The sequence below is a fragment of the Gopherus evgoodei genome, chromosome 2, assembly GCF_007399415.2.
Source record: "Gopherus evgoodei ecotype Sinaloan lineage chromosome 2, rGopEvg1_v1.p, whole genome shotgun sequence".
Taxonomy (NCBI): Eukaryota; Metazoa; Chordata; order Testudines; family Testudinidae; genus Gopherus; species Gopherus evgoodei.
Genome location: NC_044323.1, coordinates 2,076,743 through 2,104,660, shown reverse-complemented (window position 1 = coordinate 2,104,660; position 27,918 = coordinate 2,076,743). Strand labels below are relative to the sequence as shown.

At 45.0% G+C, this 27,918-nt stretch overlaps 1 protein-coding gene and 1 long non-coding RNA gene across 5 annotated transcripts in view; one reads left to right on the top strand and one right to left on the bottom strand.

Moving 5' to 3' along the window:
• Positions 1-110: 110 nt before the first annotated feature.
• Positions 111-27,876, top strand: LOC115645316. 2 transcript variants are annotated; one of them, XR_003998712.1, is made up of 5 exons: positions 111-299; positions 975-1,075; positions 23,394-23,477; positions 23,644-23,790; positions 24,494-27,876. It is a non-coding gene; the product is annotated as an uncharacterized LOC115645316 (long non-coding RNA). The 2 variants fall into 2 exon arrangements; XR_003998711.1 differs by having other exon boundaries at positions 23,644-24,743; positions 25,356-27,876.
• The window catches only part of ELP6 (elongator acetyltransferase complex subunit 6), a 37,608-nt gene continuing 15,208 nt past the window's right edge, over positions 5,519-27,918 (bottom strand). For all 3 annotated transcript variants that reach the window (XM_030549776.1, XM_030549778.1, XM_030549777.1), the window contains 4 exons: positions 11,547-11,674; positions 9,867-10,059; positions 7,152-7,298; positions 5,519-6,208 (listed from right to left, as the gene is read on the bottom strand). In XM_030549776.1, the coding sequence (XP_030405636.1) occupies positions 6,080-6,208; positions 7,152-7,298; positions 9,867-10,059; positions 11,547-11,674 (597 nt within the window). In that variant the 3' untranslated portion in view covers positions 5,519-6,079. The remainder of the gene's footprint in view (positions 6,209-7,151; positions 7,299-9,866; positions 10,060-11,546; positions 11,675-27,918) is intronic.

The window sequence follows — 27,918 nt, the reverse complement described above, 5'->3', positions numbered from 1 at the left end:
GGCCCGCCTCCTGCCACGGCCACGCCCCCCCATGCCATAGCCACGCCCCTCCTGGCGCGAGGAGCCGCTCCCGTCCCTGCGCGGGATGCTTCGAGCGGCGCCGCCCTCGGCCCGCTGAGGGGAGAGCGACAGGCGGGGACTCGGCGCCCCAGTCAGTGCACGGGGGGCGGCTACGGGGGAGCCGCGAGCCCAGACGGAGGCCCCCCCGTCTGACCCCCCACCTGGGCGAGACCCAGGCCGGGCCAGGCTCCTGCCCGCTCGCCCCCAGGGCGATGTGTGCCGGCTGCTGCTGAAGCCAGGTTAGGAACAGCCAAGGGCCAGCAAGCGGGTGCAAACAGGGGGAGGCTGCCCCACGGCCCAGGGCTCACAGCGGGCTGAGGACAGCACGCAGCAGCAGGGGCAGGTGCCAGGTGGCACTGGGGTCAGCTACAGCTTGGGATGCAGGGTGGCACCAGGAACAGGGACGGGCTGAGGTGGCACTGCAGTCAGGGAGCGGACCCCACGTGGCACTGGGGGCTGGAAACCATGCAGTGACAGGCCCAGGAAGGTAAGCCACGAGCGCCAGGGCTGAGTTACTTGCATTGCCACACCATGAAGGCTGCCACATGGTGCAGTACCCCATCGTGACAGGTACGGAGACCAGGTCAGGACAGCTCATCATGCCGTGCTGCACCAGCTGGTTGAGTTGGGCCATAGTCTAAGGATCCGTGCCAGGCCATCTTAGGTCAACACAAAGCAATGCCCCATATGCTGTCAGGGACTAGGTCAATGCCTAATCTCAAAACTGTTTTAAATCTTACAGGATGGCCTCCAGGCTTTCAGTCCTTGCAAGTGCTGCAGCCATGGGTGTGGGCACTAAGGGGAGGCTAAATACATTCTCACTAACAGCAATGATAAATAATGTCATGTATATTACTTAGGGGAATATTATTTTCCTAATTTTTTACACACATACACTCTCTCTCTCTCTCCAGTGTTTCTCCCACTGCTGTCAGAGAAATGAGAAAGGGGACCAGGTCAGCACCAAGAGAAATACGAGGGTTTTCAATTTACCATTATTGTCAGCTACGGGCAGGTAAGGTAGAGTCTGGGCAGGGGGGGGGCCCATTGTGATGCTACAGTGTCCATGGTGGTTTCTGCAGAATTTAAACTACCCTAAAAAAAGAGAAAATGTTTCCAGAGCCTCATGATTGTAAAAACAGACTTCCCACTCTGACTTGCTCTGGAGTTGTCAGCCCAAGGATAGCTCCAAGAAATGTCCCATCCAGCTCCAGGGGATGTCAGCCCTGACACCTACTGCTACTCCATGGAGGGAAGCTAGTTTCATGGAGGGAAGGCAGCAAGATGGAATGAAGGGACTCTCTCAGACCCCTGATCTTGTGTGTGTGTAAATGTATGCAGGAGTAGGGCCTCAGCTGGAACTCATCTAATGGAGGCAGGGTCTGACTATTCCTCTCACACTGCAGAGATCATTCTGAGAGATGAGGTTACAGTTGTGGCAGACAAGCTGAACTAATAAGAGATTATTAGAACATTTCAGTAGGCCAGACTCACACATGGTGCCTGTAAGTAACCAGCTCAGGTCTGCTGTAGCACAGTGCAACTATGTCAGTATGACTGGGTCATCATGACCTCCCAGGACTCTGTGCAGGAGGTCAGTGCAAAGTGCAGCTGCCCAATGATCTGTCAGGAAAAAGGAAACATTGCCAGTTTATTGCAATTTACCTAACGGTCTTTGGACCAGTTTTTAAAAGTACACCTTTTCTGTACAAATTTGGTGCCACTGGAGTGAGAGGAGGGTTGGAGTTCAACCAATAGCAGATAACTTAGGTTGTGCAAGTCCCATAAGAACATCTCGCAGAGGCAGCAGCAGAAGCCCTATATAAACCGCACATGGAAAACAAAGGAATTCCTGTGCCCTACCTGCACAAGACAATGAACAGAGACAATGAAAGGATGGTGTTAGTCACAGGGAAGAGAAGGAAAGCCAAGGAATGGTGGAGGAGAGAGAAGCAAAGAAGGACAAATCAGAGGAAAAAGATGGAATTGAAAAGGTACCATGTACCTCTCCAATGCTCTAGTTTTGAGGAACATTTTTTCCCCATCTCCTCAGCTGAGGCTAAAAAATTCCACATTATACACAGCACTAACCTCTGTATCCTGTAGTTTCCTGTCGCTTGAATTATTTTATGCCTTCGCTCAGGGAGTTCCCCTAATCTGGGGATGTAGCATCTTTTATAACATTGCTACATGTTTGCCACTGCTAGCAAGTGCTTTAAATAGTGTCTTGTTTAAAATACTTCAAATGTCATCCAATTGAAATTCCAGGAGGAATGCAATTACCCTTACCCAAGTTAACCTGTGGTCAAGGCTGGGGTTAATTAATACTCCTATTGTTGCAAAAAGATACATGGGATCTTTAACCACCACATGTGATCAGGGACTTGAAAGACAACACTTCCATCAGCACACACAGGACCCTGGTGCTGTGACTAGGCAGGCTGTTTGTCCACTTTTTAAATTATTTCCCCCTCTCCAGCACTGAGGCAAAACTGGATGTGCTTTTGTCCAGTATCGTGGACAGGGGACACCACTGTGAAGAGCATGACACCTCATCCTCACCAGGGTGACCCTGCTCACACCATGCATGCGAGGTCACACTGATGGAATTGGGGTCACACAAGAGGGGGCAGGCCCATGCTGCTCCCAGTCGTACTGGAGAATCCAGTGCTCTGGGGATGTGTGAGTGGCCACCCTAGCTGCAACGTTGGTTTAGGGCTGATTCGGAAGAGTGCCACCTACTGACTCAACACTATCTGCATTTTCCTAGAGCAGGGGTAGGCAACCTATGGCACGCGTGCTGAAAGTGGCACATAAGCTGATTTTCAGCGGCACTCACACTGCCCGGGTCCTGGTGACCGGTCTAGGGGGGCTCTGCATTTTAATTTAATTTTAAGTGAAGCTTCTTAAACATTTTAAAAACCTTATTTATTTTACAGACAACAATAGTTTAGTTATGTATTATAGACTTATAGAAAGACCTTCTAAAAACGTTAAAATGTATTACTGACACGCGAAAGCTTAACTTAGAGTGAATAAATGAAGACTCAGCACACCACTTCTGAAAGGTTGCTGACCCCTGCCCTAGAGGTTTCCCATCCAAATACTGGTGTAGCCCAGCCTTTCAAAATCAAGGCTTGAGGAGGCCTGGCTGTAAGCACTATGGCTTCCCGTAAATGGGAACATTTCCAGTGAAAAAGAAATTCTGAGACATGACTCCTTTAAGGATCTGGGAACGTGTTCATTCGTTCCAGAACGAACTAAAAGGTACCTAATTCACACCTTCATTAACGTGAACTAAATTGAGAGATTCTGGGGGTTCATGGTCCGACCCATTGAATCTAGAACATTCCCTGACCATTTGGAATTGATTGGATACAGTGTTCAAAAGGTTATCATGTTACATCCAAACAGAAAACCTAGAAATACCATCAAGCTGAGTGCAGGGCCTTGCAAACTCAGCCAATTAAGGAGGCTGGAGATAAAGGTCCAACTGAACAGCAAAATATTATCATTTAGTATTCAATGGAGAACATTCCCATTATCTTGATGGGCCCACCAAAACAAGAATTCCTACACCTCCGGCCAGGTACAAGACATGCTTTGGGTTTTTTACATGCCTGCTGGATGTAAAACTGCTTTTAAACTCATATCCTAGCCCTATAATTTACTTATATTGGGTGGGATATAATTTTGACCATGGACTGCATTGATGCATGGCGCATATTGAGATGGTATACTGTGGCATGCTAAACCAACACATCTCTAGTGACCACATCCATTTTTGTAGGTTTCAAGATTTTATTTAAAAATAAAATTCCAACTCTAGCCCATCTGGCTGCAAAGAAAATCTTCCAACTGTGACCCATTGCAGTGATCTACCTAAGACAGTAGAGAGAGACTGAGGGTTTGTCCACACGGCCCCACAATGCAGACTGCAGGGGCGTGCACTGCAGTACACACTAAAGTGTTGCACTGTAATTGCCCATGTAGGTTCTGCTAGAATGAACTAAAAAGTACCTAATTTGCACCTTCATTAACGTGAACTAAGTTGAGAGATTTAACCAGAAGTGTGACCTTTACCCCTCCCTCCTTTCATCTCAGTGCAACAGTAACTTTGAAGCCCAGTGAAGAAGATTTAAACTACCACAAAGTTAACTCTTTCACTTCTGGTCATTTAGCAGAAACATCCAGGTCATCTGAAGAAATCTGGCCAGAGCCTGATGAGAGTGCCAACTTTTTTCCCTCTCACCCTGAAGCTTCTTATTTAAGCTCCTTCCCATTGCCGCAAAGATGGAAGTCTCCAGAAAAAGCTCAGCTGAGTAACAATACTTGTCACTTAATACATGTATTTTTTTTTAAATTAAACTCTGATTATGATCTCCCAATAGGGTTTTCTCAGACACACACATTAGAAGATGCTAGTATATCACAACTGTCAGTAACGGATTGCATTCCATGCGCCAACTAGGACTGAGCATTCATTGTGCTAGGCTCTGTGCATAATACACAGCAAGAGAGATGCCCTCTAGAGGTTGCAGTCTAAATAGACAAGACAAAGGGTGGGATCTGTATTTCCAGAATAAAGAAGAAAAACATAATAAAGCCCTTTCAGGCCTTCTACAGACACAATCAGAAGAGAAGCACTGGGCTATTTTTTCCCTGTGCAGATCACCTGCAGCTGCTGCCTCATTTGGTATGTTTCAAATGATTAAACCAAATCTTAACCCAGTTTAAAATAAGTTCTAGAATTTTGAAACTTTGATTGCCAGGCCTTTCCAATGCCAGCACTGACTCCTTCACTCCTACCTTGTATCTTGTCTAATTGGAATAAATTAAGAAATGGATAGATAATAAGACAGAAAATATCATATTGCCGCTACATAAATCCATGGTGTGATCATATCTTGAATACTGCATGCAGATGTGGTCGCCCCATCTCAAAAAAGATATAGGAATCTGAAAAGGTTAAAAAACTGCAACAAAAATGATTCAGGGTATGGAACGGCTTCTGTATGAGGACAGATTAATAGGATTGGGATTCTTCAGTTTGGAAAAGAGATGACTAAGGGGAGATGTGATAGAGGTCTACAAATTCATGACTGGTATGGAGAAAGTAAATAAGGAAGTGTTATTTACTCCTCCTCATAACACAAGAACTAAGGGTCACTAAATTAAATTAATAGGCAGCAGGCTTAAAACAAACAAAAGGAACTATTTCTTCACACAATGCACAATTAATCTATGGAACTCTTTGCCAGAGGATGTTGTGAAGGCTAAGACTATAACAGGGTTCAAGAAAGAACTAGATAAATTCGTGGAGGATAGGTCCATTAATGGCTATTAGCCAGGACAGTGTCCCTAGCCTCTATTTGCCAGACGCTGGTAATGAGCGACGGGGTGGATCACTTGATGGTTATCTGTTCTGTTCATTCCTTCTGCGGCACCTGGCATTGGCCACTGTCAGAAGACAGGCTACTAGGCTAGATGGACCTTTGGTCTGACCCAGTATGGCCGTTCTTATGTTCTTAAGCATTTCAGGGCAGGTACTGTCTCTGACTATTTGTACAGTGCCTAGCACAACGGAACTGCAGTCTTGATGGACTAGGCCTACTTTCTTTCAAATAAATGAACAATAATAAGCTGTATCAGACTATCAAGATGGCAGCTGCCTGCTTGTTAATTATATTTAAAATTCATTACATTTTGCTCTTCTTTGCCATTCGAACCCTTTGTACATTACAGTGGAATGCTGCTGGACAGTGAAGGGAGGGGAACTGATTTAGGCCCAAAGCTGCAAGAAGCTCAACTCGTGCAGACCCCTCCACCTGCACAGAGTTCACTGCAGGACTTGTTTTTAAACACCACTTAGTGCCAATGCAAATTCTGCTCACATCACATTTACTGGACTGGCCGTGGAAAGTGCTAAAAAAATACCGAGGCTATATTGCTGGCATCTCCTGGTTTTCCCCAGCTCTCCCCTTGGCCTCAGGTCCTGTGCTGAATTGTGCCTTGGAATTCACAACACAGCTGCTGACATCCCTCTGGCAAAAAATGTGACATTCTTGTCTTGAATTTTATACTGGTAGATTCGGAGGAGAGTCCGCTCTGCTTTCAGCTCAGATGACCCCTTCTGAATGATCTTTAACTGCAAAGGAAAGGGAAAGAGTAAGAAGCTGCTTCCTTGTGGCTGCAATCACAGCATCCTCCTTCCAAGAGAAAGGCCTGAGCACGTGATGTGGTGTTTGTGTTAAAATACCTTTAACATCCGCAACTGACCTGGCTAGATGATTCAACACTGCCATTTTGGAAAGCCCTGTGCAGCCATCTTAACGAGCATTAAACCTCTTTCTGAGTGGCAGCCTTGGCAGAGAGGCCAGGCAGCAAATGGGCCCTCAAGACTGAAGTGCTCTCCCCCCCTTGGAGGGGATCCAGCTGGGTCATGGATGAGACCGACTGAATTTATAGCACACCCATCACTTTAGTGTCAGGGCACAAGGTTGCATTAGCACAGCCTGTGCTGCAGCTGTTCTGTGTAAAGAACTTCAGTCTCCAGGGCTGTCTGTCCAGTGCCTTTCATCAGCACTAGATTCACAAAAACATGGATTTCACTTGATACTTCTCCCATTTGCAGAGTCCACAGGCCAGATCCTAACCTGCTCTGGCTGCTTCACACCACTCTGTAGTGCTTTTTACCACTACACTGATTCCCCCAACATAGGGAGAATCCCCAGGTGGCAGAGAGCCGGTGCAATGTCTCTCTGTCATCCTCACTGGAAGCCCCGAGGAGGTGCGGCTGAGGAAAGGGAATGTAATTACAATGGCACAGTGCTCTAGCATCCTTGGCTGCTGGGGGCATCAGGGTATAAGTTAGCCCTAAGACTGATCTGAATTATGCTGGGGCCAGACTGGTGCCTGAATCAGGAGCTACAAAGGGGGCTTAAAATCCCATTTGCACCCAACCCCCTGAACTGCACAGAACGTACCGTGGCTGCACCTGAGGCTCTAGCCATGCATTATTGGTGAATGTAATAAGTTATTATGTCTCATGACAGCATCAGAAGCAGAGAAAATGCTTTCACAAGATTTACCTGTCCGTGAACATCTTTACAGAAGCCGGTAGCCAGCCCCTCTGCCCAAAGGATTAGGTTGCTCTGATGACAGAGGGAATTCACGACCAGTTCATTCGCCTCATCTTCTGAATCATCATTGCTGTGCACTAGCACCACTATATTCCCCTAGAACAGAAAGTATCACACAGGAATTAATGACTCATTGATAATCAATTTTGGATTATGAGAGGAGATCGGAGATGTGAGTTCACACACATTGCTACTAAGCTACTTAGCCACTTAGCTTCATGGTATCTGCGTCAATCTGGGTTCTGAATCAGAGCCGAGTGGGAGAATAACCAAGCTTATATATAACTCTCCAGCCTAAAAATACATCCAACCTTTGTTACAAAAACTGCCAACACTAGATAAATTGATCTGTCTGGCCAAGCAGCCGACATCCAATCTGTGAGCTATACCATCCAATCTGTGAGCTATACCATCCAATCTGTGAGCTATACCATCCAATCTGTGAGCTATACCATCTAATAGAGAACTAGCTGAAGGGGCATTGCCTGGGGGATTAAGTCCAATGTTTACATTTTGTGAAAGAAAAGAAAGAAGTTTTATAAAATCCAAAACTAGTTCCATTAAAAATATATCATGAGAGTCTTTGCCTCAGCCCACTAACTATTTAAAGTCAAGTCAAATTCCAGCCCAAATTTCAAGATTTCCAAAAGAAAAAAAAACTACCTTGTACAGAAATAAAAATATTTCCATTTATTTATTTATTTTTAAATTACTTTGGAAACAATATTCAAAACAAGCAGATATTTACTGGCACCATTTTCATCCCAAACATTGCAGCATTAGCAGCCAGCAAGAGAATAAAAAGGTGATACTGAGTAGTCTATTTTTGTGATCCAAGCTATAGGAAATTGGGGGAGAAGGGGAAAACACTGCATAAACAGGAAAAGATGAATTTGATATTTTAAGGTTCTTTCAGCAGTAATACTGTCACGAGTTACTTGTACACAGATAAGGAGAACTTCTGAAATGTTACCTCAAGTCATACATACTGGTTTTTTTTTTTGTTTTTTTTTGGGGGGGGGGGGAAATATAATCAATTTCAGAACTATGCAAGTGGTTGTTCCATTCCCATCCCAATCAATGGGAGTTATCCTGGAACTGACAGTGACACTTGTCCATGATCTGGCACTTGCTAGGTTCACTAATAACTAAAAAGCCCTGCTATACTGAGGGATCTGAAGTCCAATAGACCACTAGTAACCAGAACTAAAAATTAAGACACTGTTCTGAAAAGTCACTACATATCAGACCATTAAAATCACCTTGTTCTGATTAATATCTTGCTTTCTCCCTCCACCACTTGAATTTCGCACTGAACTGAGGAGCTATTTTCTCAAGAAACACTAGCTCTGGGAATCAATATTTTATGCCTTTGATACCCAGTTTAAAAGTAGTGTAGATACAAAAAATTCCTCTCTAGCTAACAGCATGTGAGAGACCAGTTGCTGAAATGATATCTGAAGGGATCAGCACAGATGCTTTCAGGACTAGTGAAAGAATAGCTCTGAAGCAGTGATTAAAGATCCTGAATATTCTGGTCCCCGGGAACACACTGTTAAAACTCTGCATTTTCCTTTGATGACACACTGGGTATGTATATAAAAGGAGAGAAATTTGAACTATGCTCCAACTGCCTTTGGTTTTATAACTTCATTCTTAAACTATGAAATTGCTGATTGAAAGCTGTTTATATATTTTTCCCCAATTAAAGTGAAACAGTTTAATCCAGGGAAGCTGAGCTAGCTGTAACAGAACCAGCCCTTCTCCTTAGTGGGCACAGGGTGCAATGGTGCTGTTTGGTGATTACAAAGTTGACTTGTTTAAAAAGCAGTGGGTGTGGGATTTTCTTTCCCCCAACTTCCATCCTCAAGTTGTCCTCTTCCACATTCTGCTTTCAACTGCCCCCTTCACCTAGTGAATCCATTTTCTCCATCAGAAGACTACTATCCATTTAAAAATCATATGTATAGTTTTTCCCCCTCCCCCCACTACTTTCCACTCTGGTCAGTAGCAAGGCAGGGCTTCATTTACTTTAGCGTCCTGCTGTGTCAAAAAACACCAAGGAGCTTCAGCACAGGACACCTCACTCCTGTAATAAGAGACAGATTACCAAATAAAGAGAATAGAAACTTCTCCTCCTTCCGTCCAAGTAACTCAAAGCACTTTACAGCTGTTAACTCATTACGCCTCAATATCCCTAGGAGGAAGAAGGGTTACTTATCACTTTCCTGACTACTGAAATGCAAATACCTCTGGGGTGGGACATGGCAAATATTTAACAGGCATACAGCAACACTACACGGCACTTTAGGACAGGATATGAACACTGTATCACATAGCTGCATCCTGGCACTTAAATACTATGGAGATGGGCACTCTGAAATATCTTTGTCTAGACTGAATTGAAACAGCAGAGGGAATTTGGGTAGATAGCATGTAACTACCTGAGTTAGAATCTGGTCAGGATCCTAAAGGGGAAAGTCCCACCCACACAGGGAGCACCACAGGATCTGCAATGGCCACAAGCAGTCAGGAACTCTGCCCGTCCCTATAGAGCACAGTGCTGCTCACCCCTGCTCAGCAGCGCTGACTCAGAGGGAAGAGCACCACCTAGCGACCCAGGCCGTAAAGTTACTGAACTTTGGGAACACTACACAACAGTACCTTTAACTGGGAGCACACTGCAACTCTGCAGTAATGGATGAAATCCAAAACATCAACCGGCCTCACACCCAGGCTGAGCAGGACGCTGAGGTCATCCATCAGCAACACGGGGCATTTCCAGGAATCGCTACCAGAGGCCATCAGGGATGTCCGGACAAACTCATACATGGTTTTCAGGTTGGAGCCATCTTCACTGGAAAGAGGAACAGAAATTCTCACTTGGTCTGGTCTCAGCATGGTTTTTGTACTGCAATAGCTATAGCACAGAATCGCAGCAATGTAGGGCTGGAAGCTAGTGTGGATCTGTCTATCTGAGCTGGAAGTTATGCCTCCAGCTCCTCTGTAGACATGCCCATAGTTAGAGCAGTACAGCCTATATAATGCAGATGCAGTTATACTAGCATAAATGTGCTTTGCACAGATACATGCACCTTTATACAGCTATAACTAGGGCCCTACCAAATTCAAGACTGTGAAAAATGCATTATGCACTGTGAAATCTGGTCTTTTGTGTACTTTTACCCTATACTATACAGATTTCACAGGGGAGACCAGCATTTCTCAAAACTGGAGGTCCTGACCCAAAAAAGGACTGGGGTGTTTCACACGGTTATTGTAGGAGATCACAGTATTGCCACCCGTTCCTCTGTGCTGCCTTCAGAGCTGGGTGGCTGGCGTGCAGCAGCTGCTGGCCAGGTGCCCAGCTCTCAAGGCGGCCCCCATTAGTAGCAGCACAGCAATACTCTACCATGCCACCCTTACTTCTGCACTGCTGCCTTCAGAATTGGGTCAGGACCCCTGCAGTTAAACACCGTGAAATTTCCGATTTAAATATCAGAAATCATGAAATTTATGCTTTTTAAAATCCTCTGACCCTGAAATTGGCTAAAATGGACAGTGAATTTGGTAGAGCCCTAGCTGTAACTGTACCCACACTAGTCAGGGGTCCCACTGCCTTAATTTAGTCTGCTTCTAAACTAATATAATGGGACGAATGCAGTGTGTAGTCAAGTGTCTGCAGAAACTAGCCTTTGGAGTTATACATCAGAAAGCAGTAATAGCAGATCCCTACTGCAAAGCTCTGTCCTTAGCTGCCCCGGTGGCTTATACAGCTGAGCTTCAGATCGGAGAAAGATTCCCCTCTAATTAGCTTCTTAGTTTCAGTAATTCACTCAGCACTTTTACAGCTCACTGGCAGACTAGAGTGCAAGGAAGGCAGGAACAGAGCAGAGGATGGAGCACAGTCCCTCTCTCAACAGCCAGAAGAGAGAGGGAAAGGGATAATCTTAGCAGTGTGGGTATTTCAGGGTTTTGATTCATTTCCATTTGCGAGTGTGAAGTTAATGCCAGTGAGAATTGCTGGACTGACAGCCCATGAGAGCAACTCATTTTATTTAGCCACACAACAGGTACGGCCTGGATAGCTGCAGTGCAAACAACACACGCACTGCCCAGCGACTTGCCTCAGACCTGCCCATCTCAGGAGGGTTCGCGAGGGTGTTCAGTCCCAATCCTTCACCTCATTGTTGCAAAGTGAGGCCAGTTAGTGGTAGGTGTCATGCTGTTGTCTGTGATACAGATACCAGGAACTAGACTGAGAGCTCAACATCACAACAGGTGGCAACATTTCTAATCCCAAGAGTTACTGGCTGTGCCTCTTCCAAAGCCCCAGAGCATTACCTTACAAACCGAAGGGGACTGGTCTGCCGCACATGCTGCTCCTCACCAAACAAGACATCAAAGCAGGATTTCAGGCCTTCCAAGAACACAAGCTGTCCCCGCTCTTTTGCTGCAGTCAGACTGACTCCCTGGAGGAGGGGGAAATATTGTCTTAAGCAAACAGCTGCGGAAGAATGATACCAGTGAAGTCCCAAGTGAATCTGTGGCCTATTTTGATAAAGTCTCATCTAAACATGCTAATAAAGCCAATACCCAGCTAGATGTTGCACTGCCACTAAGTCTGCCAGTTCTGTTTCACACATTGCTGGACACATTTAGCTTCCCCTTTTCAGCAGATGGTACCAAAGAACAGTCAGGAATAGCAACATCCAGACACTGAACCCTTCTGTCGCTTTTCAAGTTCACAGAACCTTAAAAACACACTGATTAAATGAGTCCTCACATCACCCCAGGGAACCAGGTGGCATCACTGTTATCTTACAGCTGGGGAAGCCAGAGAAGTGAAATGACTTGCCCAAAGCCAGAGTGTGTGTGTAAAAGCCCAGATTAGAATCTAGGCATGCCTGTGCTGAGACAGGCTCTCCTTCTGAACTCTCTACTACTTCACAGGCAAGAACACTTGCTCTTTGCACCTCTCCTTTTGGCAGCTGGAGGATCAGGGCATTTTAGCGCTAGCTCTCTATGAACCCAGCCTGACTAGATCTCGTGTCAAGCAGTCTCTAAACTTCCCAAGACAGAGTCTGGGATGGGGAGAAAAGAGGAATGACTGACAAAGTCACAAAATTCTCCTCTACACCCAGCGCTCAGTAACTGTCCCCTCAGCCAGATGTGCACCACGCAAACCCTGCACTCAGTCAGGGCTCCAGAGACGAGCCCGTAACTCTTGAAGGGAGGCACTCATTGTACACAGTAACAAGGTTATGGAATGTAGATCTTTTGGGCTATCTCAGGGTTTCCTACAGCACCCAGCAGCATGGTATCCAAGAGCTGATACTGTACTTTCCCAAGTCTGAGCTCATCATTCCCCTATGTGCTCTGCTGTGAACAGTTCACTCATCTGGCCTTCAAGGACGGTGGAGGACTTACGATTGCCACCTTCTTACAACATTTTTTAGCCATCACTGTGGAAACAACAGTCACTTGGCAACATTAATTCGTCCAATGTAGCTACCACCCACAAGCCAGGTTTGCCTGCAGTTCCAGAGAGCACTGTAAACAGGCCAACTCAGTAGCTGGGCCGTTTACAGAAAGTGAAAAATACATCAGAGATTACTCTGCTGTTCCCTGCCCTGGCAGGGTTCCTACCCAGTCCTGTGCTTTGCCACCCAAGCTCTACCTCAAACATTTTGCGATTCTTGGCAGATGCTAGAGAGGAATTATTATTACAATTAAGTCTCCATTTACATGGGTTCCCAGGCACAACACTTTATGTTACTTCAATTCTAATATTTCTTCTCTAGCACCTTCCAAGAATCTCAAAGTGCTTGACAAACACTGATTATCTGGCATCACAACCACCATTATCTCCATTTTACCATGAGGAAACTGAGGCAGCAGAGACAAAACTGACCTCAGGTGTAACTCTATTGGTTTCACAGGACTTCTATATCAGAAGTGAATTTGGTCCAGACTCTGATTTTCAGGTGTCCAGAGCACCTGCAGCTCCCACGGACATCAACTGGTGTTACAAAAAGCCCCGCACTTTTCAAAGTCAGGCCTCAGCTGACTTGCCCATGAAGTCAAAGTCAACACCAGGGGCAGGACAAAAGGTCCCAGTCTCCTGAGTCCCAGTCCATCGTTTAACTACTAGAACATCTCCCTTCCCTTTTTCAATTTGGCTCTCTTTTGTTGAGTACATTGTAGCTGTCTGGTGTATTCATCTCTGGTTCACTCTGTTCTGGGGGAAAATCCGGCACTGTTACAGCCATAATCAACCAAAGCTATTTCAGTAACACGTGTTCTTCTATCATCTCGTTTCAGGAGCACCTTTTCTAGCCATAAGATTTTTACACACTGATCTGACTATGCTTTTGAAATGAAGGTTGCTCCACGAGGGAGAGAGAGGAAAATTAGTGCAGACAGTTTTTTAGTGTTTTGGCTCACTAGAAATTGGGTTGCTAATCAGTACAATAGGCAGCTAGAAGAGCGAGGATAAGATAGAAAGTTTACCAAAGGGTGCATCAAGCCTTGTTTTAATATGGCATTGCTCAATACTCACAACTGGCAAGCCAGGCTAGGATTGGTTCATTCTTGAATGCTAGGAGAGAGATACACCAGTAGGCCTGGCATATGTTGACAATAACAATGCTAGCTGTAATGTAGTGAGGAAGATTGCTTCTTAGATGAGTTGCTAAGTGTGTCTGTATATCCACCTGAGAGAACTGCCGAAATCCTCTGAGGCAGGAGTCCCAGGAGAGATGAAATCCAGATGCAGACAATAAATCTGTGAAGTTTCTAGTGTGCACAGTAGGGAGAAAGGTAAAAATAGCTATGTTCCTACAGCCTTAGTTAACTGCTTAATAAGCATTGTACATCATCTGAACCTCACAGCACTCCTAAGAAGCTATCCTCATTTAACAGACGGGGAAACAAACAGAGAGATGCAGTGATTTGCCCAAGGTTACACAGCAAGGTCAGTGATTGAGGCAGGGATAGAGCCATGTCTCCTGATTTCTAGCACCATGCTACATCTACCCCCTCCCTTATTAGATAATCAAAATTTAGGCTGCAACATGGTAGATTTCAGCTTTTTTCGCTTTCTTATTTGGAAACGCTAGTATGAGCGTCTGGTCTGTAAGAGATGTTCACTACAAGTGACTAGTTCCGGCTGTTTTGGAAGCTTGGCATTTTCCCAAAAGACCCTATCAGAGATAGCAGCAGTGGGAGAGAAGAGGGAAAGTTTCACCAGATAAGGAGGAGGTCATTTCCAGGAAGGCTAACCTCGCATTTTCTTCTTTGTGGATGCACTCCTTCAGAGCTTATCAGCTGCCACATATGCACTGCTCGTGATATGAGCGGCAGATCTATGCAGCTTCCTTTCCCAGCTGGGCAGAGAATGTCATTCATCAATGCTGATGCCAGACAAGGACTATACAAGGCAGTATAGAAAATGTGGCTTTGGTGCAACATTTTCCATCACTGCCAGTTGACAGGATTGGAAATTTTGACAAATACCTTCATCTAGTGAAGGCTACTGGGGTGTCTGATAAGTAGCAGATTCAGATTAATCTTTTTCCTTGCATTAAATCAGCCCTAACTCTACCGTTCATTAAGACAAGCTAATCTTTCTGGGCAAATTTCTGGAAAGAAATCATTCAAACCCATGGCTAGAATCTTGGCTGTGATTTTGCAATCAGTCCAAGGGAAGGGGCTCTTTGTTTAAAGAACAGAATTGTTCTTTTCAACCTGGCCCTTTCATTTTCAGCACAGGCACACTGTGCAGGGTTGACCAATAAAATGTTTCAGTTTGTATCATAAGAACGGCCATACTGGGTCAGGCCAACGTTCCATCCACACCAGTATCCTGTCTTCTGACAGCGGCCATCTCACACATGCATCATCTAAGCCTCAGTGACCTCTCACTTTTCACATTCTCCCAGAAGAGAGAGATCACAGCGACTCTCAATAGCCGCGCGCGTGCGCACACGCACGCACACACACCTCTCTCTCTCTGCAGATTTCCTCACTTTGGCTGGGAATCACTCCTCACACCACCACCGGGCTGGCAGATTCCACCAGAGGCTGATTTGGATTAAAAAACTGTGGAAATCAAGCTTGCAGGTGATATTTACCCACTAGAATCCTGCCAAGAAAACAGGGTGGAAATGGAAATCTTACTGAGGCTTATTATGCAACTAAGAAGTCACATCAGGGAAAAAACAGTTTCAAGGCCAAAAAAAAAACACCCAAACAAACATTCTATTACATGACAGATGGAAACAACCAAAAAACCTGTGTGAAACGTAGTTAGCTGCCACCCACTTGATAAACTGCTGAGCTGCGTTAAAAATACCTGAGTGATCATATGCGGGTTAGTCCAATGTCGACCACGGGTAAAATAATGGAATAGTTAATTTGGGATCCTATCAACAAAGAATTGGAGGACGGAGGCTAAACATACAATTAATGCCAGTCAGCTTGGTTTCATGGAAGGTAGGTCTTATCAAACAAACATGTTGGGGGAGGTGACAGGATTACAGGTCTGGTTGATAAAAGCAACTGCATGGATACGGTATACTTGAATTTTGCCAAAGCTTGATTTAGTTACCACATGACATATTTTGATTACAAAAAAACTAGGGCACATATTACATATCAGATGGATTAAAAGCTGGGCCACTGAGAGATCTCAAAATGTAGTTGCTGTCTGGAGATATCAATGAACGGAGCTGTTTTTAGCAGGGCCTCCAGGGATCAGTTCGTGGTCCAATGCTATTTAATATTTTTACCAAAATTAGACAATGTTATAAAATCTTTACTTGTAAAGTTTGCAGATGACACAGATTGATGGGGTAGCATATAACGGAGAACAGGTTACTGTTACAGAGTGATCCAAATTGCCAAGTTAAGCAGTCGCAATCCAACAAAATGCATTTTAATCTAGCCAAATACAAGGCAGTACACCTGGGAACAAAGAGTGCAGGTTCCACCTACAGGAAGGGAGACTCTGCCCAAGTCTACACTACAAGTTGTGGTCAATGCAAGTATTGTCAGCATACACCTGCCACAGTTAGTATATTGCTCAAACACGTGCATGCTTGGCTCCTTGCGTCGGCGCAGCACGTACTCACCAGGAGTGCCTGTGGCGATGTACACTCTGGTATCCCATGGGCAATTTATCATGTGATGCACTGTCTTTTGGGATATTTTTGCAATGCATGATGCGGCAGAAACAAATTGCACAGGGATGACTGGGAGCTAGGGGTCAAGCTCTCACCATGCAACTTTTTCCATCCCATATTACTATTCACAGCCCATAATTTTGGTGCCTTTTTTTCAAGTCCCACAGACCGACGCGGAACCTCTTGCTGTCTGTCATCTCTGTCAGAAGCACGGCGCCTACACAGCTCTATGTTGTTGTCACGAGCATTGCAAACACAGTTGAATGATCTTCCAGTATTTGCAGAGCTGCAAGAAGAACTGCAGCCACAGGGAAAATGGCAGTTTTTGTGGAGGACAGATTGCTGAAGGACATAGAAAAAACCAGTTCAAAGATTGCTGGAGGCATTCACGGAGCAGCTGCAGACAGTGGAGTGCCACTTTTGAGCCGGAGAAATGAGCACTGACTGGTGGGATTGTATCATAATGCAGGCTTGGGATGACAAGCAGTTGCTGCAAAACTTTCAGCTGCGCAAGGCCACATTTCTGGGCCTGCGTGCCGAGCTTGCCCCAGCCCTCCAGTGGAGGGAGACCAGAATGAGAACTGCGCTGACAGTGGAGAAGCAAGCGGCAATCACACTGTGGAAGGTAGCAAAGCCAGATTGCTACCAGTCAGTGGGAAATCATTTGGGAGTTGGAAAATCCACCATGGGGGCCATTGTCATGGAAGTGTGTAGGCCATTAATCGTCTTCTGCTATACAGGACTGTGACTCCTGGCAATGTGCAGGACATAGTGGATGGATCTGCAGCGATGGTGTTTCCGAACTGCAGTGGGGAGATAGGTGACATGCATATGCCTACTTTGGCACCAGCACATCTTGCTCACAGAGTACACCAACAGAAAGGCCTGTTTTTCTCGTTATGCAAGTGCTGGTGGATCACCAAGGAGCTCCATTGACATCAAAGCTGGCTGATCAAGTGAGGTACATGATGCTCTCATTTTTAAGAGCAAAGGACTGCTCAGAAAGATACAAACAGGGACATTGATTCCCAAGCGGCAGATTTCCATTGGCGAGGTTGAAATGTGAATAATGATCCTGAGGGACTCAGCCTACCCCTTGCTCCCCTGGTTCATGAAGCCATACACCAGCCACCTCGACAGCACCAAGGAAAGATTCAATTACCAGCTCAGCAGGTGCAGAATGATGGGTGAATGTGTTTTTCATAGATAGAAAGGATGCTGGTGTTGTTCACTCACAAGATTGGATCTCAGTGAAAAAAATTTCTCATTGTTTACAACTGTCTGCTGTGTCCTGCATAATATCTGTGAGGCAAAGGGGGAAAAAGCTGCCTCCAGCGTGGACGTGGAGCGGCTGTCTGCCGAGTCTGAACAACCAGACACAAGGACTATTAGAAGGTTGTGCCAAGGTGCAGGTATGCAGCTGAGAGAAGCCTTGAAAGACCACTTTAATAGTCAGCCACAGTATTGTGGTGCGCTAGACAATGCTCAACCTGGCCCTGAAATTTTGGGGCCTGTTAGGGACTGTGCACATGAAGCACCCCATCTATGAATATAACACTGTCACTGCACCTATTCATTGTGCACTGTTTGCTGTACATTTATTACTATTACGATGGGTTTGTCACTGATCCTATGAGTTCTATCACACCAGACAACAACCAATGTGCACTTTCACTTCCACTAGGCATCCTAGGGTTTATGTTGTGAAGTAATAAAGATGAGTTATTTTTCCAAAAATAGAATTTTATTGAATAACAAAACCAGTGCAAAAAAAAAATCTGTTAATTAAAAGCAAATACATTAAAAACTTTTGAAACAAATTAACAGGACAGAATTTAACAAGAGGAAAGAACACTCATATCCATTTCAGATCATTTTGGCAACACATATAGCACCCATGGCTCTCACAGGTCAGTGTTCGTGAAGCTGTCCTTATGGTCCCCCGGTGTGGTGTGGAAGGGATGCCGCCCCTGATGTCAGGAAGAAATTTGGGGTGGGGGTGGTAAGGAGATGCCACAATGGAGTTCTCCATTGACTGCAAAGAGAAGTGAGCCCCTGCTTTCTGAACCACCTGCTGGTCATCAACAGTCTGCAGCATCTGTGTTTGCTGCTGAAGAAGCCCTATCATATCCAGGTGCATCTCCTTCTCCTTTTCCTGATGGGACTTTCTCCCGTATACTTTCTTTCTTTCTGCATGTGTCTATAACATTAATCCTCCATGCCATGTGCTCATGGTCTTATGCAGCACTGGCTTGCAGGATCTTGCTGAACATCTCATAGACTTTAAGGTCAGAAGGGACCATTATGATCATCTAGTCTGACCTCCTGCATAATACAGGCCACGGAATCTCACCCACCCACTCCTCCCAAGTCCTCTTCTTTATCCTCCTTGTCATGGTCAGGCCTTCCATGGGTTTGGAGGTGGCACCCCCTTTAAGGCCACAACAGCAGCAGCTATAGATAAAGCAGGCAGAAGAATCATATTTATAGTCACAGCAGAAAGTGAAGTTTTTGAACTCCCTTGCTGCCTTGTTCCCCAAAAGTTTTAAACGAGACATGCTTATTGACATTACAGTCTTGGAGCACCTCAGCACAGCACTGTAGTGGGGATTTTAGTCAATTTTTCCTTCCTGAGGGTAACAAAGGCACAGAGAACCCAGCTGTGGTGGTATCCTAAAGCCCCACAGGCCCATAGGTCGCTAGCCCGTTTACTGCAACAGTGCTTGCTGAAGTCATCATGGAGTGGCATGGGAAAATGTCCTACCACAGAAGAAACAAGGCTGCCATCTGTAGAAACCTTCAGGAGAGGAGCAGTGTACCTCCATAAAAGTTTCATTGCGATATCTCAGGAGGATTCCAGGGACATCCCTGTGCACATAAACAAACTGTTCCGCATGTCCTTCCCTCTGCCTAACACTGCAAGGGAATGAAAAGCAGAAAATTCTTCTTCTATTTGTTGTACTGCTACTTCTTTAACTAGGAACAAATCAAAGAGAAGTTGAACCCTGTGTTCTGCTAAGTTGGGGTCAGGAGCCAACTGTACATTTAAACACTGTAATGGACAATGCATTCACACACTTACCCAAGGTTGCTTCCCTTGCATCAGACGCGCTCGCTGGGACTAGCTAGACTGTGGTGGAGCCTCAAACTGATCCTGGCTCACAGCATAACTGGATCTCCTGGTCACGTGTCCTCCATCCTCTTCCTCCTCCTCGCTGTTCACAGCAGGGGTCTGCATCTCAGGCATCACAGAGGAATCCATGGCACTCTGCAGGGTGTTGGTGGGGTCTGCACCAAGTATGGTATGCAACTCATCATAAAACCAGGATGTCTGGCTCAGCACCAGATCAATTGTTGGCTTCCCTGACCTCTTGTTACGCCTGCTGCAGTTCCTTTGCTTTCAAATGGCACTCCTGCTGATCCCTATCATACCCCTTCACCTGCCTTCCCTCTGCCATCTGCTCAGAGATGTTCATGTTTCTATAACTGGTCCATACTCACATCTGCACAGCCTCTTTTCCCCACACGCCTAAGAGATCCCATGCCTCCTGTCTTCCCCAGACAGGAGCACATCTACAGCATGTAACCAGCATTGTTGGCTGGGCAGTTGCACACAAACAAGAAAGAACTGTGCTCCCCAAGTTGGGCAATCAGAAAAAGACATTTCAAAAATTCACAGAGTTTTTAAATGGGAGGAGAAAGGGTTCTTGGTGTCTGTGACCTCTGGGCCGTGGAATTCACAATTGTGACCAGAACAGTCACTGTCTGACACTGTGGAACAGCTGTGAGAGGACCATTAGGGTCGACATAGATCACAAAGTGTCTATACTCCCACTGCATCGACCATGGCTCTATGTCATTCAGGGAGGTGGTTTTACCGTGTCACTGTCACAGGCCACTTATACTGACGGGAGACAAATTTGAGTTGATGCAAGGCAACATGTCAACCTAACTTTGTAGTGTAGACCAGCCTCTCTCTTGGGAAGCAGTGACTCCGAGAAGGACTTGGGGATTATCATAGATAATCACCTTAACATGAGCTCTCAGTGCAAGGCTGTGGCAAAAGGGGCTAACGCAATCCCTGGATGTGTACGAAGGGAAATGTCGAGTAGAGGAAGAAGTGATCTTGCCTTTGTACACTGCATTAGTAAGACTGCTACTAGGATACCATGTCCAGTTGTGGTGTCCACACTTCAAGGAGGGCCACAAACATTTTCCAGTGACTGGAAAACAAGCCCCACAGTATGAGGCTTAAAGCATCCAATTTATTCAGCTTACTGAAGAGAAGGCTGACAGGTGACATGATCACTGTGTACAGGCACTAACACGTGGACAAGAGAACTGATGGTGGGGGGCTTTCCAACCTTGCTAAACAGGCACCACAAGGTCCAATGTCTGAATGTTGAAGTTGGACAAATTCAACCTTGAAATAAGATGCAGTTTCCCAGCAGGGAGGGTGATTAGACACTGGAACAGTTTACCAGGGGAGGGGGTGGAGTCCCCATCACTTGGAGCCTTTAAGGCAAGATTAGAAATCTTTCTAAAAGATATGATTTAATCCAGCTTCTTGGAGAAATTCTAAGGAGGAGCGGGGGCTCAAGCTGGATGGTCATGAGGATTCCTTCTGGCCTTGGAATCTATGAATCCTCCTGTTCACTGCCTTCCTTCATGGGCCAGGGAGAAAAGAATTGCCTTCATTGCCCTTAACATGCTCATAATGTTTGCAGCTCTGCTTAAAGACTATGGCTTCATCCTGCAAGGATGAGGAAAGAAGTTTTTTTCCTGAAGCACAATTAGCCAGATGTATTCTGGGTTTGTTTCTCTTCACTTTCCTCAGAAGCATGAGAGATTGGCCACAGCTGGAGATAGGAGACCGGACAGGGTGGACCAGTGTTCTGATTAGGTACAGAGAATCCTCTGTCTAGATGCCTGGCTGGCATGTCATTCTCACATGTTCAGGGTCAAACCAATGCCTTCCCAAATCCAAATCTGTCTATTTACCCCCAGGTCAGATTCACAGAGACCTTGAAGGAGGAGGGTTCACCTTCCTCTGCATCATGGGCCAAGGATTGCCAGCTGCAGATCACACCTAAACAATTCCCTCCCATTGCAGAGACCTCAGGCACTTAGTGGCACCTTGATCTCTCCTGTTCTCTCCCTGTCTCCTGAGGTCTGAAATGCTTCAGTAGAATTAAAATCTTTGGGCTCAACATAGAGGCATCTGGATAAAATTGAATGGCATGTGGTATTTAATGGTCCCTTGTGATCTGAAAATCCATGGTCTCATTGTGTGAGGTACTATGTGATATACAAAACCGCAATCCCTGCCCCTAAAGAGCTTACACAACCATACTGATTTCAATGACGCTGCTCCCGGATGTATTCAGAATCTCGTCTGCACACTTTAAATGACCAGAACAAGTTTCCACGACTTTTTTCTCTGGTAAAAAGCTGATACCAGTCAAGGAGAGGGAGCAGGTCTCTACTGTTACTTGTGCAATGTCAGTGGAACTGTTAAGAGTTCAGATGGAAGGTCATCACCAGCAGAGCAGGCGCTAGGAACCCAGCTTTGACTTGGCAGTGCTGGTACTTAGAAAAAAGAAAACTAAACATCTTTTATCTTGTAAATTGAGCAAACTTTGTTCTGGAGTCAATGAGACAAGGAACAGGGAAACACACCAGGCTCTCTTTGGAGAGTCACTTCGGAGTATAGTATCACTGCACTAAGGCTGTAATAAAAGAGATTGTGGGCCAAGTTTTCCACTGGTGTAACTTGCCACTGTGCCAACTTTACACCAGCAGAGAATTTCTTGCTCTGTGCTAAAGCTGTGATTTCCATAGCGAGTAAAGCCATCCCTTTAGATTTTAAGTTCTTCTGGACTTTTTTTTTGTCCAGAACCTAGCACAATGCAGCCTCTAGCAGAAACAGACATAAGTAGCAATCACCACGTTTCTAAAGTGTTTTGAGATCCTTTGGAATGAAGCCTCATAAGTATACAATGCAATTATATTATTATGCCTTGGACTTCCAAATCCCGCTAAATAGAATAGGGTTATCATTTTAGTAATCAGCTCCTCTGTGCCTGGGACATTTTAGCTAGGAGATATTAGTGTCAGTGGGCCAAAGGCTCCACTTTTTGTTAAAATTAACATAATTTATACATATAAAATCACACTGAGATCATCGAACATTAACAGATAGCGCTGGAGTCCAATCTGCAGCCCTTACTCATCTGGACTTATATGGGACTCTACTCCCATATGATAGGATCTAAGAAAGGGCCTGATTCTTAAGTACAATTAATAATCCTATGCTGAACTACAGGGTAACTGCTTTTTATAATAGCCCTTCCCCAACAAAAGGGCTTTGCCTACACTGGGGATTTCAGCCAGAGGTGCAAAACCCTAATACATACAGGCAAAAAACAAAACAAAACCCTGTACATACTATGATTTGTACTGGTGAGTGAAATCAGAGGAAGCTGCATCCATGCAGATTGTGGCTTAGCCTGCCTCCAGTAGGAGTCTGCGGTAGTGCAGCTACACTGACAGCTGTAATTGGGGAAAATCCCCACTATAAACAAGGCCCAAGTCTAATAGCGAAATTATCCATCCACGAAACACCTGTATTAAGATTGACACTGTGTTAATTTAGACAGAAGTTGATGTAACCTCTGCATCAGATCCAAGATCTTATTGCAGATCTAGGGGGCTTTAAATAACCCATGGCACAACCTTCAATGTCAAAGAGCCTCCAAGGAATTCAAGGATTACCATCCACACAGAGAATCCTGAAGTTATATTATAAGATTAACTCAGAGCGCTGAGCCCAAAGTCAGGAGATTTAACTGTCTCTTGGAATTCACCAGGAAGAACTGGATTGTTCCTTTCAGCACATCCCTTTATGGACAATAACATTGTTCAGAGCAGTGAGGAACAAAACATTTCAATCTGCATCATCACACACATGCTCCAACTACTCCTCATTGTTCTCTCACTTTTTCAGAGTCTCCCAGGAGAGAGAGAGATGACAGCAACACCTATTAATAACAAACACACAGGCCTTGTCTGCACCGGGAAATTGCATCAGGTCAGAAATCATATTAACCAACATGATATTCCCCTTAATGTAAGCAAGGATGATCATGGCTGGACATGGTTATCCCTAGGGCACTGTTTCTGTCTACCCTAGCTGCTAAGTGATGTTTAACATCATGTTAATTAACACAGTTTCTAACATGATGCGTTTTCCCAAGGTAAACAGAGTTGCCAGCTTGGCTGCAAATCTCCTCGCTCCAGCTGCCTCAGTAGTGGTGAGAACTGGTCCCTGTTACAGCTGCCACAGAACCAGCAGAGTCCACCAGAAGCTGATTTGGGCTGAAGTGTGGAGATCTAGTTTGCAGGTGCTATTACTTACTACAATCCTCCTAAGAAATGTGTGAATGGGAGGAGAAAATAAAACTTTACATGAAATCTCATCATCTTACCAAGGAAAACTCATTCCACTCACATTAGGTCTGAGCTCTCCGCCTGTTCATCTCCTATTACAAGGGAATAATTGGGCACTAACTTTTGTCTCTTGCCTTGTTCTTAGATTGTAGGCCTCTTGGCACCAAACCCATCCCACTGTCCATGGCACAGAACACCTTATCTTTACAAGCATCTTTCCCCCCCTTGTGACAGAGTGCGGAGAACCAGCAGCTGAACCAGCACTCTGGTCATGGGAAATCCAATTAGTTCCCCTGGAGAGGGCTTGACTGAGGGAAGGGGTGACTAATTACCGGAGCAGCCTGGGCTGGGGAGATCTGAGGAGCTATTTATCCAGTTAACCGCAAGAGTAGAAAAGGAGCAGAGGAAGGAAGTGCAGAGGGTGGAGAGATCCCTTCTCTCTCTTATTGACTATATGACACTGTAAAGAGAATTGCTGCATGGAAGGGAAAGAGGGTGGGCGCTGATAAAACAAACACAAAGTACACATTGGTGGTTACAGAGCAGAGGTGTCAGAGCCACCTACAGAAGACAGGAGCAGAGGGCCGTGCCCTGTTACAAGTGGGGGCTTGTCCGGGATCTGCCTTATTCATGCTGACAGATAATCTCCCATGGCAGCTGGTGCAGAGGCTCAGCAGTTGAGGCAATGGAAGACATTTCAGTGGCTCAGAGAACAGCAGAAGGAGATGCAGAAGACCCTGCCAGCCTTCCAGCACACCCACCACCTGGACACACAGTCCCTGTTGCAGGGCAGGCTGAGCAACAGAAAAGCCTGCAGGATTTTATTCAAGAGCAAGCCCATGCACAGCAGCAGATACTCCAAGGTGTGGCGAGTCCTGGAGTGGGGTACAGTAACCGGACACAGGTGGTAGGCCTCTATAAGACAAGCCCTGTGGATGACTCTGACCGATTCTTGGTCGCTTTTGAAAGAGTAGCAGTATGGGTGCAGGTTTGGAAAAGGGAACCTTGGCCCTATAGCTAGCACCTACTCAACAGGGGAAGCTCAGGAAACCTACATGGTAGCGGCCATGGGACTGTAATAGGGTTCAGGCAGCCATGCTAGAAAAGACAGGCTTGTCCACCAGTCAAAGTTTTGGGCCTCTAGATGGACTGGGGTGTGTCTGTAAGAGACTAGTGTACTGGGAACCAAGAGGGATGTGGAAATTCTCCAGAAAGGACCCTATTTGGGGAGTTTAATGTACTCACCATACACAAACCCACATCATATATCACTTGAATGTTTATTTTATGTATATTTACATGGGGCATGATGTGGAGCTTTCAAGCGGTGCCATAAGCCTGTAGATGAGGTGAAACAATAGTACCCAAAATGAGAGGGCCAGTTTTTCCCATAGTTCTGGAAATATTGCAACATAGCTACAGTTTTTACTGTTTACGTTCATATCAACACCTTAACGTGGTATTTATTGGTCAGAGCTCCCAACCAACAATGTATTAAATATTTTGAATGGTTTTGCAGGGGCAAGAATTTTTTCTTCAGAAATGAAGAAGCATGTGGCAAAAACAGCAAATATCAACGTTTTGAAATATACCAACATGAAGTGTTTTCACATTCAGATATTCTTAATTGTCAACGTTATTCACACGTGACTGTAATAGTTTTCTGTGTTTCCAGTTGAAATTTGCTGGCCAGATCAGTCTCACAGTGAAGGTTGTACACCAGTAGCAATAGCTTGCTGTGTCCATAGTTTGTACTGTACAGGGGCAGATACAATGTACATGAATTCCTAACGTAATGCTTCCTCTCCATTTGTAAGCTTTTATACATACAATGTAGCATCTACTTTACATGGTAGAAGGTTTTAATTTGTAATTACCTATACATGCAATACTAGCCTTTGAAATATTCTAGAAACTTGGCTTTTAATTCAGTGACACTTACACACAGGTCAGTATTAGCGTTAGAGATGACAATACACAGCTTCATATTACGAATATGTAAAAGCCATGAGAGAAAGAAATAGACTAACAAGAAGTAGTTAAGACAAAGTCCACAAACAAGTCTTTGCCTCTGCACTGAAAAGGGGTGAAGATCATGTTACAGCTCTTACCAACCATGTCATCAACAATATGACAAACCCATTTGATCCTGAATCACATCCAGAGGTGATTACCAACACATCTACTGCATGTAACATGAGATGTGCAAGAGACTCGACTGAAACAGATGTTGGTGAAGAATAAATGGACAGATTTATGAACGATGCACTTGATTCTGATGGGACTAACAGCTTCTTCAGCTCAGTCAAGAAATCTGGTATCAGAACATTTAGTGACTTGGTCAAGATGACCAAATTAAAGTCTGGCAAGGGAGGAATAGTCACCAGAGCTGTCTGTCCAGAAATTGTTTTCCACAGAGCCACGTCCTTAGCAAGATGCAGAGATGATGTTTCAATGGCAACTGTTCTCAGTCACCCAATAGGACTTGTGCCTATGTCCCTCTTCCATGGTGAGGGAACAATGATAAGAACAGACAAAGCTGAATTGGGGCATCAGCTGGAAACTCAAGATGGAAGAATCCATGAGCTACGGTCATGCAAACAAAAATCAGAGTGTACATGGCTATCACACAAATGATGGCAGGAAACAAATTCCACACATTCGATGAACTGGCTGCTGAGTCATTGAGGCAGGTCCTAAAAGGATTTGACAAAGCTAATTCTGTAATCTAAGTCTTTGACAGATATGGCAACAGTAACTCTGAAAACTGCAGAAAGTCAGCACTGGACAGGATCTACGGTTGGGTGCAAGAAATATCAGGTGATTGGTGAACAACCTGTGCCTCCTTGGGAAAAGTTTCCAAACATGGCATTCAACAAGCAGTCACTTAAAAATTCCTCTGTAAATATATGGTTCAAAATGCACCTGAAAGTGTAGGTGCACACCCAGTACACACATTCCTTTTTGCAGGAAGCTTTTCTAATGATGAAGTAGCAAAATCCATCGTGAGTAGAGGTGCTGAAGAAACCCAAGATTTGTCCTGTACTCAAGAGGAAGCAGACACAAGGATCCTGCTGTATGCAGTATGTGCCATTATGGCTTTTGGGTCTTGGTGTCCTGATACAGACATTTTCCTCCTTGCTGTTCAGCACTTTCCAAAACTAGAACACGCATAACATGTGGTCTGAAATAGGCATCGTTACCAGCACAACTGACAAGCTGTTGCTTCATACCTGAGCATGCGATTTGTGATGCACTCACTCCTGACATCCACTGTACATGCATTAACAGGATGTGACTCTGTGCCATCCCTATTTGGTATTGGGGAAAAAATGTGTGTTTAATGTTGTCAAAACAAAGAGAGCTTATCACTTCAGCGATCTTGCCAAACTGGGAGAAGGTGACAGACAAGCAGCAATTTCTCCAGCAAGTAAGTTGGTAGCAGGGCTGTAAGACCAGAGCGGGAAAGAAAAGGAGACCCACAGAGATCTGAATTACTTGCACCTCAAAGGACAAGTCACTGGCCAAATTCCCACCATGTGAGGATAGTTTTGAAGAGCATGTCAAAAGAGCATCTTGGCAAACAAAGACTGAATATCTGCGCACACAGGTAAACCAGATACTGGATCACCATTGCAACATGGATGGAAAAATGTGGATGATGAACTATTTTCTGGATTCTTCAGTGGCATCTGAGCTTCTACAAGGCCTGTAGCAGTAGAGATCGGTGCATAATAAACTGTGGCTGTAGTCAGAACAATCATCACTGCCCCGAACCGTGGACATGCCAAGGAAATGAAGACTGTGGTAACCCCACTCCACTCTCAGAGATAATAAACAAGATAATGATAATGAGGTTGATTAGAAATGTCACCAGCTCTATTACATTTCAGTGATATCCATACAGATTATTAGATTTCGTTTTACCCTTCAGATTGTTGTTGTATTGCTCTGAAGTCACAAAGAAAGCCAATTTTTTCTTGAAATAATACATAATCATTAAACTAACAAACATGCAAATATTTCAAAATGGTCATTTTAATGTGTTGATGTGTCATTGTTTATCCCCATTTCCATCATAA